Here is a 15,266-nt window from a genome sequence, read left to right on the forward strand (position 1 = left end):
TAAACAGACAAAAGAATAAACAGTGGCACATCCATAGAACATCATACTCCTCAGCATTATACAAAGAAGGAAATACATACGTACCACTGATGAATCTCAAAATGAATAAGCCACATGGGGAAAAAGTGTATAAACATTTTACCAAAAAGAAAAAAAATCATCTAAAAGTCTAGATAATGAACTGAAAAGCAGGGCTTGCCTACAGAGCGGAGACACAGACATTAGAGGAAACAGGGTAAAAAGGGATGACAGAGAGGTTCATTATCACGACTGTGATGATGGTTTTATGGGTTCAAATGAATGTCACAACTTATCAAATTGTACATTTTATATATGCAACATACCGCATGTTGTTTACACTTTATTCAAGCTCTAAAAATATACTTCAAAATAATTCTGGAAAATCAAGTTGGCAAATCTATATTGACTCCATGTCTTTCCTCTTGCCCTTGGAAGGTGACCTCATCATCTTACCTTGGTGGTGGCAAATATTGGCAGGCAATGAGTAAGTTTCTGCCTGGTTCAGTGGGAATGCAGCCTGGTCATAAACCATGCAGTTGGCCTCTTTATCTGCCTTTTCCCACACGGCAATAGCCTTGAGGTGAACAGCCCAGATATGCACAACCTTTAGGATTCTTCCTTTCACAGGGATCTCACTACACAGACACATAGCTCTGGAAGGTCTAGAATTCCCAAATCTGCTCCCTCTTCACAGATGAAGTGACTGGAAGACTGCGGGCGCCCCTTTAAAAAGATGCAGGCCAACCAGTTGGTGTCAGTCTTCTGTCCTCCCTATAATTCCAATGTTTCTATGACAACTATATGTTCTATGGGTTCATTACATTGTGCATATAATTAATAATTTGAAAAAAAATCAGAACTTAATATTCTAATATTAAAAAATATTATTCTATAAAGGAAAAAGAAAAAAGCACGAGTAAAACTCCAACACACATCATTGTTGTTTCACTGTATTATTGTTAAAGAAAAAGGAAATAGCCAAAATTTACAGATGATTAGGCAGAACATATGGTCCGACATTTTAGCAAACATAGAGAGATAGCAAATACACATACAAAAAAATGCTAACTATAAATCCTTAGGGAAATGCAATTAAATCAGTGAGATAGCATGACAAACTTATTCACCTACCCTACAATTCAAAGTTTGCAGTATGCGAGTTATTAACAAAAGATTAGTAAAAACATATCCAAATACAGAATTATACAGAAATGTTTCTACCAAATTTGTTTTCAAGTCACAATTAGAAATATGCCAATGTCCATTAACAAATCAATGGGTAAACAAATGGTGGTATACTCAAAGATAAGAACATTTCTCAGAAGAAAATGAGGTACTCATATATTATTGATGACTTAAAGTATTTGAAGCATAAAAGCAGAAAAAAATACTGATTCCCATCATAAAAATTCTAGATAATATAAACTTATCTACATTAAAATGGAAAGTAAATCAAATACTTGGAGAGACTATAGGAAGTAAATATACAGTGACAGATAAGGTCAGTATTTTGACTATGGTGATTGTTTCAGTCTCATATATGTGTGAAAACTCACCAAATACTATACTTTAAATATGCTATTATATGTACATTATACTGTGTTACTAACATTTTTAAATAATTCAAGATTTTCTTTTCTTGAATCTATATGTCCAACTCTTTTCGGAAAATAGGTTTTGCAACACTATATTCAATCTACCTTTCCATGTTCTCTGCAGATCAGTCTTTCCTCAGTGACAGCAAACACGGCAAACGATGAGAAACTTTCATCCAAATTAACAGGAATGTGGCTCCCAGAAGCTGTCACATCTATCCCCCTCCTTAGGGTAATCTCTGAGTCACCTAAAACTATAGCATCCAAGCTTCTATGAGGACTAGATAAAACTATGAGGACCAGACAACCCTGCAGTCTTTTCTAGAAGGTGAGGGCAGCTAAATGAGTTTGGCAAAAACTGATGAACTAATTTCTGCTGTCATACTCTCCCACTAAGGCACAGAAAGTTTGAGAGCCCAGTAAAAGTTGTTCACCTTGTAGAGCCCAAATCTGTTTATAAACTACTCCACACAGTAAATAGAATGCCCAAGATTAAAGAGAACTTAAACAATAAAGTCTTCATTGTTGACAACCAAAACGACATGGGCCTGGTTAATTCTTGTATTCATGACTTGGAAACTCAAAAATGTCACAAGTACCTAGGAAAACCATGTCCCTGAGAAATGCAGTCCTCTGCACCTGCCAGTTGAACTCATATGATGTTCTCTGTGGCCAACACTGGGTCAGATCTGTGACCCAACTAGTGAGAGTGAAGGCAGTGCAGGCCCCTTAAAAACAAATGCTACACCTAATGTCCTCCAACAAATGATAGGACAGTTAGATTCCCTGAGGACGTTAGGATGGTGATTGATGCAAACTGTGAGGATCAGTTAGGTAGTAGAGGGGAAATAGCTACGGCCACAGAACCAGACAGTGACATAAACTTGACCAAAAGACCCGGGCAGATTAGAAACTGCAACATAGTCAAGTATCCCACATCACTAAAACTTACGGTGACTCTCTTGACTGTTAGGGTTTGGATGTATGAGATTCAATTCAGACAGATGGCACTTCATTTTTCTCCAGTACTGTTAACACTGAACAAAGAAATTGTACATTTCCTACACATCTAAGGCCTGCCTCCAGTGTGAACTCTCATGTGCTGAAGAAGGTTAGATTTTCGGCTAAAAGACTTCCCACACTCAGTGCACTCATAAGGCCTTTCTCCTGTGTGAACTCTCTGATGATAAACAAGGGCAGAGACAGAAGTAAAAGATTTTCCACATTCACTGCACTCATAATGCTTTTCTCCACTGTGTACTCTCTGATGATTATGGAGGGTGGAACGAGAAGTAAAAGATTTCCCACATTCACTACATTCGTAAGGCCTTTCTCCTGTGTGAACCCGCTGGTGAATAATGAGGTGAATTCTTTGTGTATAGGATTTCCCACATTCATTGCACTCATGAGGTCTTTCTCCAGTGTGAACTCTCCAATGTCTAAGGAGTATCGAGCTATTGGTAAAGGATTTATCACACTCACTGCATTTATAAGGCCTTTCTCCTGAGTGAACTCTCTGATGATAACCAAGGGCAGAGACAGAAGTAAAAGATTTTGCACACTCACTACACTCATAAGGTTTTTCTCCAGTGTGAACTCTCTGATGTTCTTTCAACTGGGAACTATACCTAAAAGATTTCCCACATTCGCTGCAGTCAAAAGGCCGTTCTCCTGTGTGAACTCTCTGATGACAACGGAGAGCAGAGCTTGAGGTATAAGACTTCTTACATTCACTGCACTCATAAGGCCTTTCTCCGACATGAACATTTTGATGATAACGAAGGGCAGAGCCAGAGGTAAAAGATTTTCCACATTCAGCACACTTATAAGGCTTTTCTCCTGTGTGAACTCTCTGGTGTATATTAAGGTGACTTCTCTGGGTAAAGGACTTCCCACATTCACTGCACTCATAAGGCCTTGCTCCTGTGTGAACTCTACGGTGTCGAATGAGTATTGGTCTTTTGGTAAAGGATTTTCCACATTCACCGCACTCATAAGGTTTTTCCCCCAAGTGAACTCTCTGATGATAACAGAGGGCAGAACCTGAAGTAAAAGATTTCCCACATTCACTACATTCAAAAGGCCTTTCTCCAGTGTGTCCTCTCTGGTGTTGAGAGAAGTAAGATTTGTGCCTAAAGGACTTCCCACATTCACTGCACTTGTAAGGCCTTTCTCCTGTGTGAACTCTTCGGTGTATAATGAGATGATTTCTTTGGGTAAAAGATTTCCCGCAATCACTACACTCATAAGGCCTTTCTCCTGTGTGAACTCTCTGATGATAACGGAGGCCAGAGCTAGAGGTAAAAGACTTCCCACATTCACCACATTTATAAGGCTTTTCTCCATTGTGAACTCTCTGATGATAACGGAGGGCAGAGCTAGAAGTAAAAGATTTTCCACATTCACTACACTCATAAGGCCGTTCTCCTGTGTGAATCCGTTCGTGTTCAGTGAAGTCGGATTTTCGTCTAAAGAATTTCCCACATTTTCCGCACTTGTACTGCCTTGCCCCGGTATGAATTCTTCGGTGCTGACTGAAGTTTGAGCTTCCTCTAAATGATTTTCCACAATCATCACACACGTGAAGACTGTCATCAGTGTGGATTCTCTGGTGAACGACAAATGAGGATTTCTTCCTGAATGTCTTTCCACATTCTTGGCACACAAAACGCTGGCTTTCACTGTGGATACCTGAGTCTTGAACAAGTATGTGTTTCGGGCTGAAAACTCTCTTGCATTCTTCCCAAGTGTTGTGACTTTTTATACTTTGGAAAGTCACCTCACACTCAGTGATTTTGCTTAGCTGCTCTGTGGTGTGACTAGCCTGTTGGAGACTTCTGGCAGTGGTCAGGAAGTCCTTCTCAACTTCACTGCAGACTGAGGCCTTCTCTGACACATAGAAATTGCAGCTCATTGCAAATGAGGTTCTGTCCACATTGTTTACGAAGGGTTTTCCCCCCACATGCTGCTCCTGGTGCTGCTGACAATTTGCACTGAAATAAAATTGTTTCTCACACGCCCCACACCTCAACAGTTTCTGGCTGTTTTGTGTTCCCTGGTGCTCGGGCAAGTGCAAAATGTCTCTTAAGACTGGACCACACATTTCACAGGGGTGGGTCTTCTGGGAAGATGAAGATTCCTTTGGAGTCCCGAACTGTGACACTCCTACAGAAATGCTCGAGTCAATGGCTGCCTCCACATCTTCTGCTCCACAGCAGCAACCTGAACGCAAAGAAATGCTGGTGAAGTACACGCTGACTTTATTGGAAAGGGACAACTCAACAACAAATGTGCAACTGAAAACCAAAACAGAGCAGAGGTAACTATGCTTATGTCAGACAAAATAAGACTTTGGGTCTAAAACTGTCACTAGTGACAAAAAACATTATTAGGTAATGACAGAGCAGCCATTTCATTGAGTGGACTTAACAGTTATAGCTACATATGAACCCAATATGGAGCTACTAAATATATAAGGAAGTACTTTCAGATCTGAAGGCGGAAAGAGACAGCAATGCAATCGATAATAATGGAAGACTTCAGCACTCCACTTTCAACAATGGATTGTCCAAAAATATCAATCAGAGAATATTGGACTTGAACTGCACTTAAGAATAAATGGACCTGATGCACATATGCAGAAGTTGTCATCCAACTGCAGCACAATACACATTCTTCTCAAGTGCACATGGAACATATAATAAAACAGATCATGTGTTAGGTCACGAAACAAGTCTTAATAAACTTAAGGAGACTGAAGTCATATCAAGCACCTTTTGCAACCATAATGGAATGAAACTAGCAGTCATTTGGAGGAGAAATCAGAAACATGTGAAATTGAAAGAGCATCCTTCTGAACAATCAATGGGTCAAAGAAGTCAAAAACTATATTCAAACAAACGAAAATGAAAAAATAACATACCATCGAATGAGGGAAAAAGTGTAAGAGGAAGGTCTACAGCGATAAATGCATATATTAAGAAAGATCTCAAACAAACTCCCTTTATACTTTAGAGTATAAGAAAAATTAAGGTCAGAGATAGCAAAAGGAAGCAAAATGAAGATTAGAGCATAAATACATGAAGGAGAAACTAGATACATAGAAAAGATCAATGAAACTGTTTATTTTTTGAAAAGATAAAAAAATGGACAAATCTTTAGCTAGACTCACAAGAGAAAAGACTCGAAATCAGCAGTGAAAGAGAAGGAATCACAACTGTTATCGGAGTAATACAATCGAGCAGAAGAGACTCCTATAAACAATTAAATTCCAGCATATTACATAATTAAAAGAAATGGATAAATCCTAGAAACATACAAAGTATCAAAACTGATCAGGAAGAAACATAAAATTTGAAGAGACCAAAACTGGTAAAGATATCGAATCAGTAATCTAAAATCTCCCAACAGGTCCCTCTCATTCTCTGTTTCTGAGAGAAAACCACACTCTGTCGAGTGTTACCCCTTTTCTAATAAACTTTCCTTTTGACTCAAAAAACCTCATTTTATGAGGACAGCATTACTCTGATATCAAAGCCACATCAGAAAAATACAAGAGAAGAAACTACAGGCCAATATTCCTGATGAACACAGATGTAAAAATCCTCAACAAAATACCTGTACACCAAATCCAATAGCACATTCAAAGGGTCAGACACCACAACAAAATAGGATTTATCCCAGGAATGATGGTAAAACGTGTATAAATCAATGAATATGATACAGCACGTTAAGAGAATGAAGGATCAAAATCATATAAGCATATTGATAGATGCAGGAAGACCGTTAAAAAAAAATTGTTATTCTTGCACGATAAAAACCCTCTACATATTAGGTATAGAAGGAATGAAACAGCATATCTGACAAACCCAAAGCTAATATCATACTCAATGAGCAAAACATAAAAGCTTTTTCTCTAACATCAGGAACAAGCAAGCATGCCCATGCTCTCCACGTCGATTCATCATAGTACTAGAAGTCATAGCCAGAGTAGTTAAGGAAAACAAGAAATAATGAGCAACCAAATCAGAATGGAAGAAGTAAAACTGTTTGCAGATGACATCATCTTAATATAGAAAACACTAAAGACTCCACCAAAACACTGTTAGAACTAATCAATGAATTCAATAGTTGCAGGATTTACAAAAATCAATATACAAAACTCAGTTGTGTATATATACAGTGATATTAAAGTATCTAAAACAAAAATAAGAAAATAATCCCATTTGTAACATCATCGAAAAGTCTACCCAGGAATGAATTCAACCTAGGAAGTGAACGATTTGTATTCCAGGTCCAGGTGACAGGGGAGCGAGAGGGCCTTACCCTGCGAGGACACGAGCGCAAAGTTCTCCAGCATCACAGCGAGGTACAGGCGTCTCTGCGCCGCATCCAGCAGGCGCCATTCCTCCCGTGAGAAGCACACGGCCACGTCCGCAAAGGTCACAGCCACCTGTCAGGATTCACACCGATGAAGCCAGGAGCAGCCCAAACCTGGGAACTGACGACCCGACTCCTCCCACGGCTTCCCCATGTCTGCCCACTCACAGCTCCCCGCTTGCAGGGGACACCGGGCCCCGGTGCCTGGGCTGCCTGCTGCTTCCTACCACCCCGTTCCCCATGGGGTCAGCTCTCAGCAACAACAGGGAGTGGGGAGGGGTGGCAGAAATGTGCCATCTAAGCTCTGGGCCAGGCCTGCACAACATCATCTGTAAAAGTGTAAAAGCGCATTTCAATAACATCTTGCTTGTTTCACATCTCCCCTCTTCATTCTGGCTGTGACCACTTTAGAAAATATGTTGTTATCAAAATATGTTGGTATCAATTCCTCAGTGAGTCAGTCCTAAGGGCAGAGCAGAGAGTGATATCTCCAGGTCCCAGCCGGCCGGCTAATAAAGGCTCATAATTATGAAGGCGCCACAACACATCCTTCCTGCCAAGCAAATCCCCTGGGGTCTCCCACATCCTGTCTCCAAGACACTCCCAAACATGAACTCCTGCTGCACCCAGAAGTTCCCATCAAGAGCCCAGGGACCATCAGCTTGCCCTTCCTGTCCTGCGCTCAGCATCACCTGCACCCACCATCGCTCCTCTCTCACCTGGTCTGCAGGGCCCCACGACCCCTGTCCAATGCTGCAGAAAAAAAACACCCTAGACCATGTCACCACTGCCACCAAAACCTGCATCTCCCCTTGACGACATCCGCGGCTGCCCCGCCCCGCCCCCTGTCCACGCAGGAGCCGCCCGTTGAAACGTCTTCACCCTGGACCCTTCCCCAGATTACCAGACCTGTGTGTCCAGCTGCCCCCATGACCCTCCACTCACTCAAATCAGAAACCACTCAGACTCTGACCAGGGCCAAACAAACTTCGGATATTCCAAAGGAAAATTAACCTCACTTCCCATCGCTTCCGCGGCTCAGACCAAAATCCTTGTGTTGTCCCCAACTCCTACTTCATCCCCCTCCCCTACAACATCCAACAATCTACATGGCCTTCTTTGAAAATGGAACCCACTCCCCACCACTTCTGTCCATCAACTCTCATCTGGGTTAGAGGAGCCGCCTCCTTCTGGCTTCCTTACCTGCTCCTTGGGGTCTGTCTTCCCCTAGGGGACAGACAGACATATTATGACCTGGGGGAGACCAACCCTCCCGCTGATCCCAGACTTCCATTGTCACCAATTAGATGCCCAAATTATCAGCCGACCATTTCAGGGCCTGATGACTGACCTCGTGCTCTTTGTTCCCTACACTAGGGAGACCTTGGTCCTGGTCCCCAGCTCCACCACTGCTGGGAAGGATTTCGCTGTTGCCACTGAAAAGGAATTTTCTACTCAAATGGCTAACTTGTAATCAGCTCTTTGTTCAGCCTGAGGACATGCAGACTGACCCTCACCTTAGGATTGCTTTTTTCTAGATAATATGTATTGCATAAGTTCCTGTTTAAACTGCCCAGAGCCAAAGCAGCTCCCTGGGTCTGTAACTGGCTGAAAACAAATGAATTAATCAGCTAACTGTAATGGCACAGAATAAAAGAAAAATTGTCCCTAAGCTCAGGGCCCAGATCTTCAGAGCACTCGCTCTTCTGGGACCACAGGGGTAATAAATCTGGGTTCCCTAACTCTATGAGTGCTGCTTGGTTTCTCGCCAATCTTGTTTCACAACATTTCTGCAACATTTCTGGAGGCCCCAGCAAGATTCCAATCACGCCAGCCCTTTGAGCCGCTGGACCGGTGGCTCGGCCAGTTTAGGGGGGAGAGGGGGGTGGCGCGCACCTGATGAGTATTCCAGATTCTCTTTCCGATCGGCACCCACACTCCTGGGACAACTGAGCTGCAACCGGACTCATAGGAGGGATGGACCAACTCACCAGGAGCAGCCACAGGATGAGGTAAGGTCCCGGGATCAGGCCCCAGTCAGGGCCCATCTCTGGATGGAAGAGGAGCTTGATCATCTCCTAATCTTCAGTTAGAAGACATTAGTCAGGGTCTTCCCAGCAGAGGAAGACATCAGGGTCTCCCCAGGGGGCCTTCCAAAAGGTGGGGAGGCAATGTTTTAACCTGGTATGTGAATAAATGAATGAATGGGCAGCCTAGTCGGCTTGACTTGGTAAGGTATAAATTTGTGGCTCCACAGCTGGGCACCCCTTAAGGTCCCCTAAAGGCTAGAAAGTCCAAGTGGGCTTATCCGTGGCTCCCAAGTATGTGTACGGCATACTACGGCGCCACTGGACTAGCGTCAGATAGTAAGTTACAAAGTTGTGTACGCTACAGCTAAGTATCACCTAAGCTCCTTTGGGACGCAGCCAGCTGAGCATCTGAGTGGTCTCCTCTCTAGAGGAGGCACCCACCCTTGGTTGTCTTTGCGTCACCGACAAGGTGTGGGATATATGGGGAGTTGGAGGGGACTATTAATTACTGATTTGGCTTTAGAATTGTCTATCTCCAAATGGCCCTTTTGACATAGGGGCCCTCTGTCGAATTATTTTCTTGAAATTTTAAGGTCTATGTTCCCCATCATTAGGAAGCTCCCTAAGGCAAATATGGGTGGAGGTTCCTCGAAGTTGACTGTCTTAAATTGTATGTTGAAAAAAAAAATTATTTTTAAAGGCTTCTCAGGGGATTACAGGGTCAAGTGGACCCCAGGAAAACTTTGTACTCTGTGAACCTGAGCGGACTGATCAACTCAGGAAAGAACAAGGAAGAGTTAGCAAAAGACATCCAATTTATTTTAGCCACCTGCTGTACGATCATTGAAAAGGACCGCATTCTAATGGTGACCCGTCAAGAGGCAGAAGAGGCCTTTGCTGGGAACCCCCAGGGCCATACCCCTGAAACAGAGGAGTACCTTTAGCTGATCCTGTTTGGAATTATAATACCCAAGAGGGAATGGTTAGATGTGCCAGATGTGCCAAATTTCTAGAGGCCCTCATGGGGAGAAAGAGGGAAAAAAAAAAAAAAAAAGGGAATACAAAAGCCGTAAACTCTGAGAAGCTTAGAACCATTACTCAAGAAAAAGATGATAACCCAGCCAGCTTTTCAGCTAGCGGGAAGAATCCTTTAAGAGGAATATTAAAATAGACCCCACTTCCCCTGTGGGATTAGCTTTGTTAGGCCAGCATTTTATTAGCCAGTCACCCCATGATATCAGATGCAAGTTTCGAAAGCTGAAAATAGGGCCATAGACTAACCAGAATCCATTACTAGATATGGCCTTCATGGTCTATAACAATAGAGATCGTCAAGAGGGAAAACAAAACAAAATAAAGAAAAAACAAGTCAGAATTATGGCTGTCGTAATTGGTTAGGCCCTTGGTACCTGATAAGCGTCCCTGATAAGAGATTGAGGAATAAGGAGACATTGAGTTCTTGCTTCAAATGCAAGAAAGTAGGACATTGGGCAAAGGACAGTACCGAAAAGCCCCCAAGCCCCTGCCACACATGCAAAGAAACTGGAACTAAACCCTGGCATTGGAGAGTTGACTGTCTACACTCCCAGAGAGGAGGGCAGCCAGTTGACACCCTAGTAGTAGAAGGTTTGTAAAGAAAAATCCTGAGAGAAATGTTATGTGATTAAGCTAAAGAAGACTGGAAATTTAAATGCCAAAAGTAAGCTAATGCAAAACTAGAGTTGTGTTTTAATGTTTCTTAGATTATTAGTCTGCTACTAATGTTACGGGAAAGTTTTCCGAGTAGAAAACAAGGATTCTGTGCTTAAGCAAAATAATTTCTGAGTTTTATCTTGCCTTAAGTTTTCTGAGACTTTTAGAAAATATACTAACATTGGCCCAAAGTCTGAGGGCCAGACACTCCTGGCTATACATTTCATAACTTGGTCTGTCCATAATATTCAAAGGAAGCTCCAAAAGTTGGGGTCTAGACCCAAATCCCACAGGCTGCCTTGGTACCAGAGGTCTTTAAGTATTCAAAAACTGCTACAGGGCAGAAAAGGAAGCAGAGTACAAAAAGGTGCAAATTTTAGCTGCCATAATACAGGGACCATCTCGAGGTGAGCCTAGGCAATAAAAACCTTGCAGGCCTGGAAGGTCTTGATCTCGGTCGGCTATGATTGGCATCATCAGGACTGGGGCATAATCAATGTGCGAACTGCAAAAGGAAGGGCACTGGAAAGGCAAGTGTCCATCCAGCCCTGGGAGGCTAGGGAGGGAGGAACATCATAAGCCCTCGTCGCACATAGCAAGTCTTTCATTAAGGGGCTGCTGTCTCCTCCAACAATGAAGGATCAAGCACTTGCAAGTTCCAGTCCTAGAGAAATCCACTACGATCACAAGAGTGGAGCCTCAGGTCACCCTCGACATGGCAGGAAATAAAAATTGAATTTTTACTAGATACTAGATCTACCTACTTTGTCCTGACCCATCCCATAGGCCTCTCTCCAACGTTAACTGTACAGTGACAGGAATAGTCAGCCTAATGTAATTTACTCTTCCCATTGTGAGACCAGGACTAGCAATGAAATTCTCTGCCACACATCAGGACCAGGGTCCAGTGTGGAAAGCGCCTCACCGAGAAAACTGGGACATAGCCAAAAAGGGTGGCAGCCCCCTTGCGTACCACACAAAGCACATTTGTGTGGAACCTAAGGCTAACCCATTCATAGACAACCTACCTCTATGTCAGGGTTTCCTACTAGCAGAGCAACTACCTCCCCGCAATTTGTTGAAAGTCAGCCCTCAAGGCAAACAGAAAGAGTCCTACCCAAAACTCAGGAAAAATAAGGCTATGTTTTCTTTAAAAGTTTCTACTATAACACCAAAGGAAAAATGTGTAACATTTACTAAGTGTACTAACTAATGTTTTAACATCTAAGATAATATGACCTTGAATTGCAGCTCCACTACTGCTGTAAAGGACTGAAGAGGCACTCCAGCAGGAAACCCAAGACCCGGCCATGATTAAGGCAGAAAGGGAAAGAGCTCCATGAAACCCCAGTAGGCAGGGACTATGACCCGTCTCAGCAGGAAGTAGATATGGAAGAAGAGATTTCCCATCCCTCAACACCCATACTAATAACAAGATGATTCATGGCTCTCAGAAAGGAGTTAGGCAGGAAAATTAGTTAGGGGGTTTCTGGGTCAGCCTGCAAAGACACTGAGGTCATCCTATCCTGGAAGGGGTCCGCCCTACTCCGTCAGTAATTGAATGATTCATGGGGGTACTAGTCCAGAATATAGAATTGGGGATCCTGCTTTCTCCCACTTGCAGGTCCTCTCCCTTGTAAAGTTTGTCTCCTCGCCCCTGGAATCCATAAAGTTACAGATAGTTCTGACTTCTGGGCCACCCTTATACCAGCCCCTAGGCCAGGAAGATCAAGAGGTTGATGCCCTATAAGAAATGTAAAGGGCATCAGAAGGGGAAGAATGAAGAGGAAATTTCCACTCAAATGGCTAACCTAGTAATCAGCCTTTGTCCTGCTTCTGTAAACATGCACTCGCCCTCCCCTTAGGAATCTTTTGTCGAGATGAAACATGTATTGCCTAAGTTCCTATTTAACCTGCCGAAGTCCATAGCAACTCTTGCGTACCAGTAACCCACAGCAACGCTGTAGGCCCTAAACTCAGGACCCAGATCTTAAGAGCGCCCGCTCTTCGGGAATTGCCGGTGTAATAAACCTGGGTTCCCCAACTCTCCGGGTGCTGCCTGGTTTCTCCCCCGACTTGTTTCACAATATGTCTGCAACACTATCTGTCCCTGCGTTAACCTTCCGCATCGCTTTACGCCAGTTGCCCCAAAGAGGAGCGATTCGTGCACGCACTCAGAACGCAGGGTGCGGGGATATCACCAGGGTCCCTGCATCCAATGGAGGGAAAAATACCCAGAGGGTGTCCAGACACCGTGGGGTGGTGTCCGCACCAAAGAGGCTCTGGGACACCCCGCCTTTCCTTGTGTCGCCTAAGTGGGGTTTCAATCGTTAGAAACTGGGGAGAGGAAGGCCACCGCGCGGGGTACCAGGCATGAGTCCCTCTGAATGTACGCCCAGTCACGGAAGCGGGGACCCGACTCTCTTTGCGCCTCCGTCCTCCGCGCTGCCTCTGACCAACTCTGAGAACTGGGACAAGGACGCGACTCCCAGCGCCTCATGGTCCTCGTCACCCCGACTGGCCGCCTCCTCTCGGAGAACTCAGAGAGCTTCGGGGACCTAACACAGCCCTGCGCGGCGCCCAGCACGCGCTGCAGGACGCGAGCAGCCCGCGCGCCGGGCTTCAAGGTTCAGGGCGGAGGGCGGTGACCTGGGGAACACGCACTCACCCGAGCGGGGACCCTCGGCTCCGCCATCAGACTCTGTGGGCGGAACGGGGCGGGAGCTAAATGGGCGCCGGGCAGCCTGTCCCTGTCCCGGCCGTGGAGCAGGTCACCTGGGCGGCGTTGCCGAGCTTCGGATCCGCGTCTGAGCGGCGGGGACCACGACTCTTGTAGCACCTTCTCGGTTCCCGCAGCTGGATCTCGAGACAACGCTCCCGCGGTCTCCGATGGTATGAAAGGACGCCGAGAACCACAAGGACCTCCACCCGGAAGAGTCCGGAAGTCCCACCCCGCGGGCGCGCACGCACGCCGACGCCTTGTCCCGACCTGTCTTCTGGGGGCATCGCGCTATCTCGCGCAACGTCACCTGGGGCCTGTAGTTCTCAGAGCTGAGACGCACGGCACTCACTTCGGATAGAGGATGCCGACATACGCGGAGGGGAGACGGAGCCGGGCACGGAAAACGTGGATATACTTCTTTGTCTTGTCTATATGAATTATAAAACCGATTCTCTTTATTCAGAAAGTTTGGGGTAGATTTATATGCATATTCTTACAATAAACGACATTTCCTCTTTCTTTAGTCATCTACCCAACCCGTATAATACAGGTGTTAAGTTCTGTCGTCAAATGTGTGCCCTTTCAGAAATCTTTGTTAGCAAACATTTGTGCCACTGCCTGTACTTTATTAAGGCTGATGTTACATAAACTGTAAGCATAACCGATCATTTATTGTTATTTAATTACTTATTTACGATTAATGGAAACAAGTAAAATATTACTAGGTATTTGACATAACTGATGCTGTCATGAATCCTAATCTGAATTCTCTAGGACCATGTAAATTTTCGTGTTTTTTTTTAATTGCTGTTAACATAAATGTGGCTAAAATAACCCGTGTGCTAGATGTGTGTTTTACATAGCCATGAACAGATACCTCACCAAAGAAGATAAATATAGAGCAAACAAGCATATGTAAAAATGCACATCATTAGTTATTAGGAATTTCAAATTAAAATTAGATATCACTACGTATCTATTAGAAATGGTCAAATGTCCAGAACACTGACATCATCAAATACTGGCAAAAACATGGAGCAACAGAAACTCTCATTCCCTGCTGGAAGGAATACATAATGGTAAAGCCATTTTGGAGGATGGTTTGGCACTTTTGTCCAAAACTAATTATATTCTTATCATACAACCAGTATTGAGCTCCTTGGTATTTACCCAAAGTAAGTGAAAATATATGTCCACACAAAAACCTGCAGATATATAGCTGAAACTAATTGCATTTCGTTAACCAACGTCACTATAAAAGTAATTAAAATAAATAAATAAACAAACAAACCTGCAGAAAGATGTTTATAGCAAGAAACAACTGTCCATAGATGGATGGGTAAACTGTGGTACACCCAGACAATGGGATAAAATTAGCATTAAAAAGGAATGAGTTCTCAACACATAAAAACATATGTAGGAAACCTGAGTGCATATTACTTAGTGAAACAAGCCAATCTGAGAAGTGTACATAAAATATATGAATTCAAGTTTATGACATTGTGGAAACACCCAAACTTTCGAGACTATGAAAGGATCAGTGTTTGCCAGTTTGGGTAGGAGAGGGCTAAGTGGGCATAGCACATTTGGGTTAATGACAGACCACATATTTGAGGTGGTTCCTAAAGATTATAAATGAACTAAAAACGTCTTATTGGTGAGGGACATTGCAACTATCACTGTTATACTGCAATGCGTTACTCGTGTTAGTTGTGATGCTAGTGTAAACAAATCTACTGTGCTGCCAGTCACCTAAAAGTACAGCACAATTATATGTAGTACATGACACCTGACACTGAGAGTAAATGACTGTTGCTGGTTTTTGTA

At 43.6% G+C, this 15,266-nt stretch overlaps 1 protein-coding gene across 1 annotated transcript; it reads right to left on the reverse strand.

The window, feature by feature from the left end:
• Positions 1-264: 264 nt before the first annotated feature.
• On the reverse strand, positions 265-13,723 carry LOC107500398 (zinc finger protein 256-like). Its single transcript, XM_016125542.2, is given in 4 exon segments — positions 265-4,838; positions 6,942-7,068; positions 13,386-13,685; positions 13,688-13,723. Coding segments are annotated over 4 exon segments (2,616 nt in total). The 3' UTR covers positions 265-2,685.
• Between the last annotated feature and the right edge of the window lie 1,543 nt (positions 13,724-15,266).

This window comes from Rousettus aegyptiacus, unplaced genomic scaffold, assembly GCF_014176215.1.
Source record: "Rousettus aegyptiacus isolate mRouAeg1 unplaced genomic scaffold, mRouAeg1.p scaffold_m13_p_14, whole genome shotgun sequence".
Taxonomy (NCBI): Eukaryota; Metazoa; Chordata; class Mammalia; order Chiroptera; family Pteropodidae; genus Rousettus; species Rousettus aegyptiacus.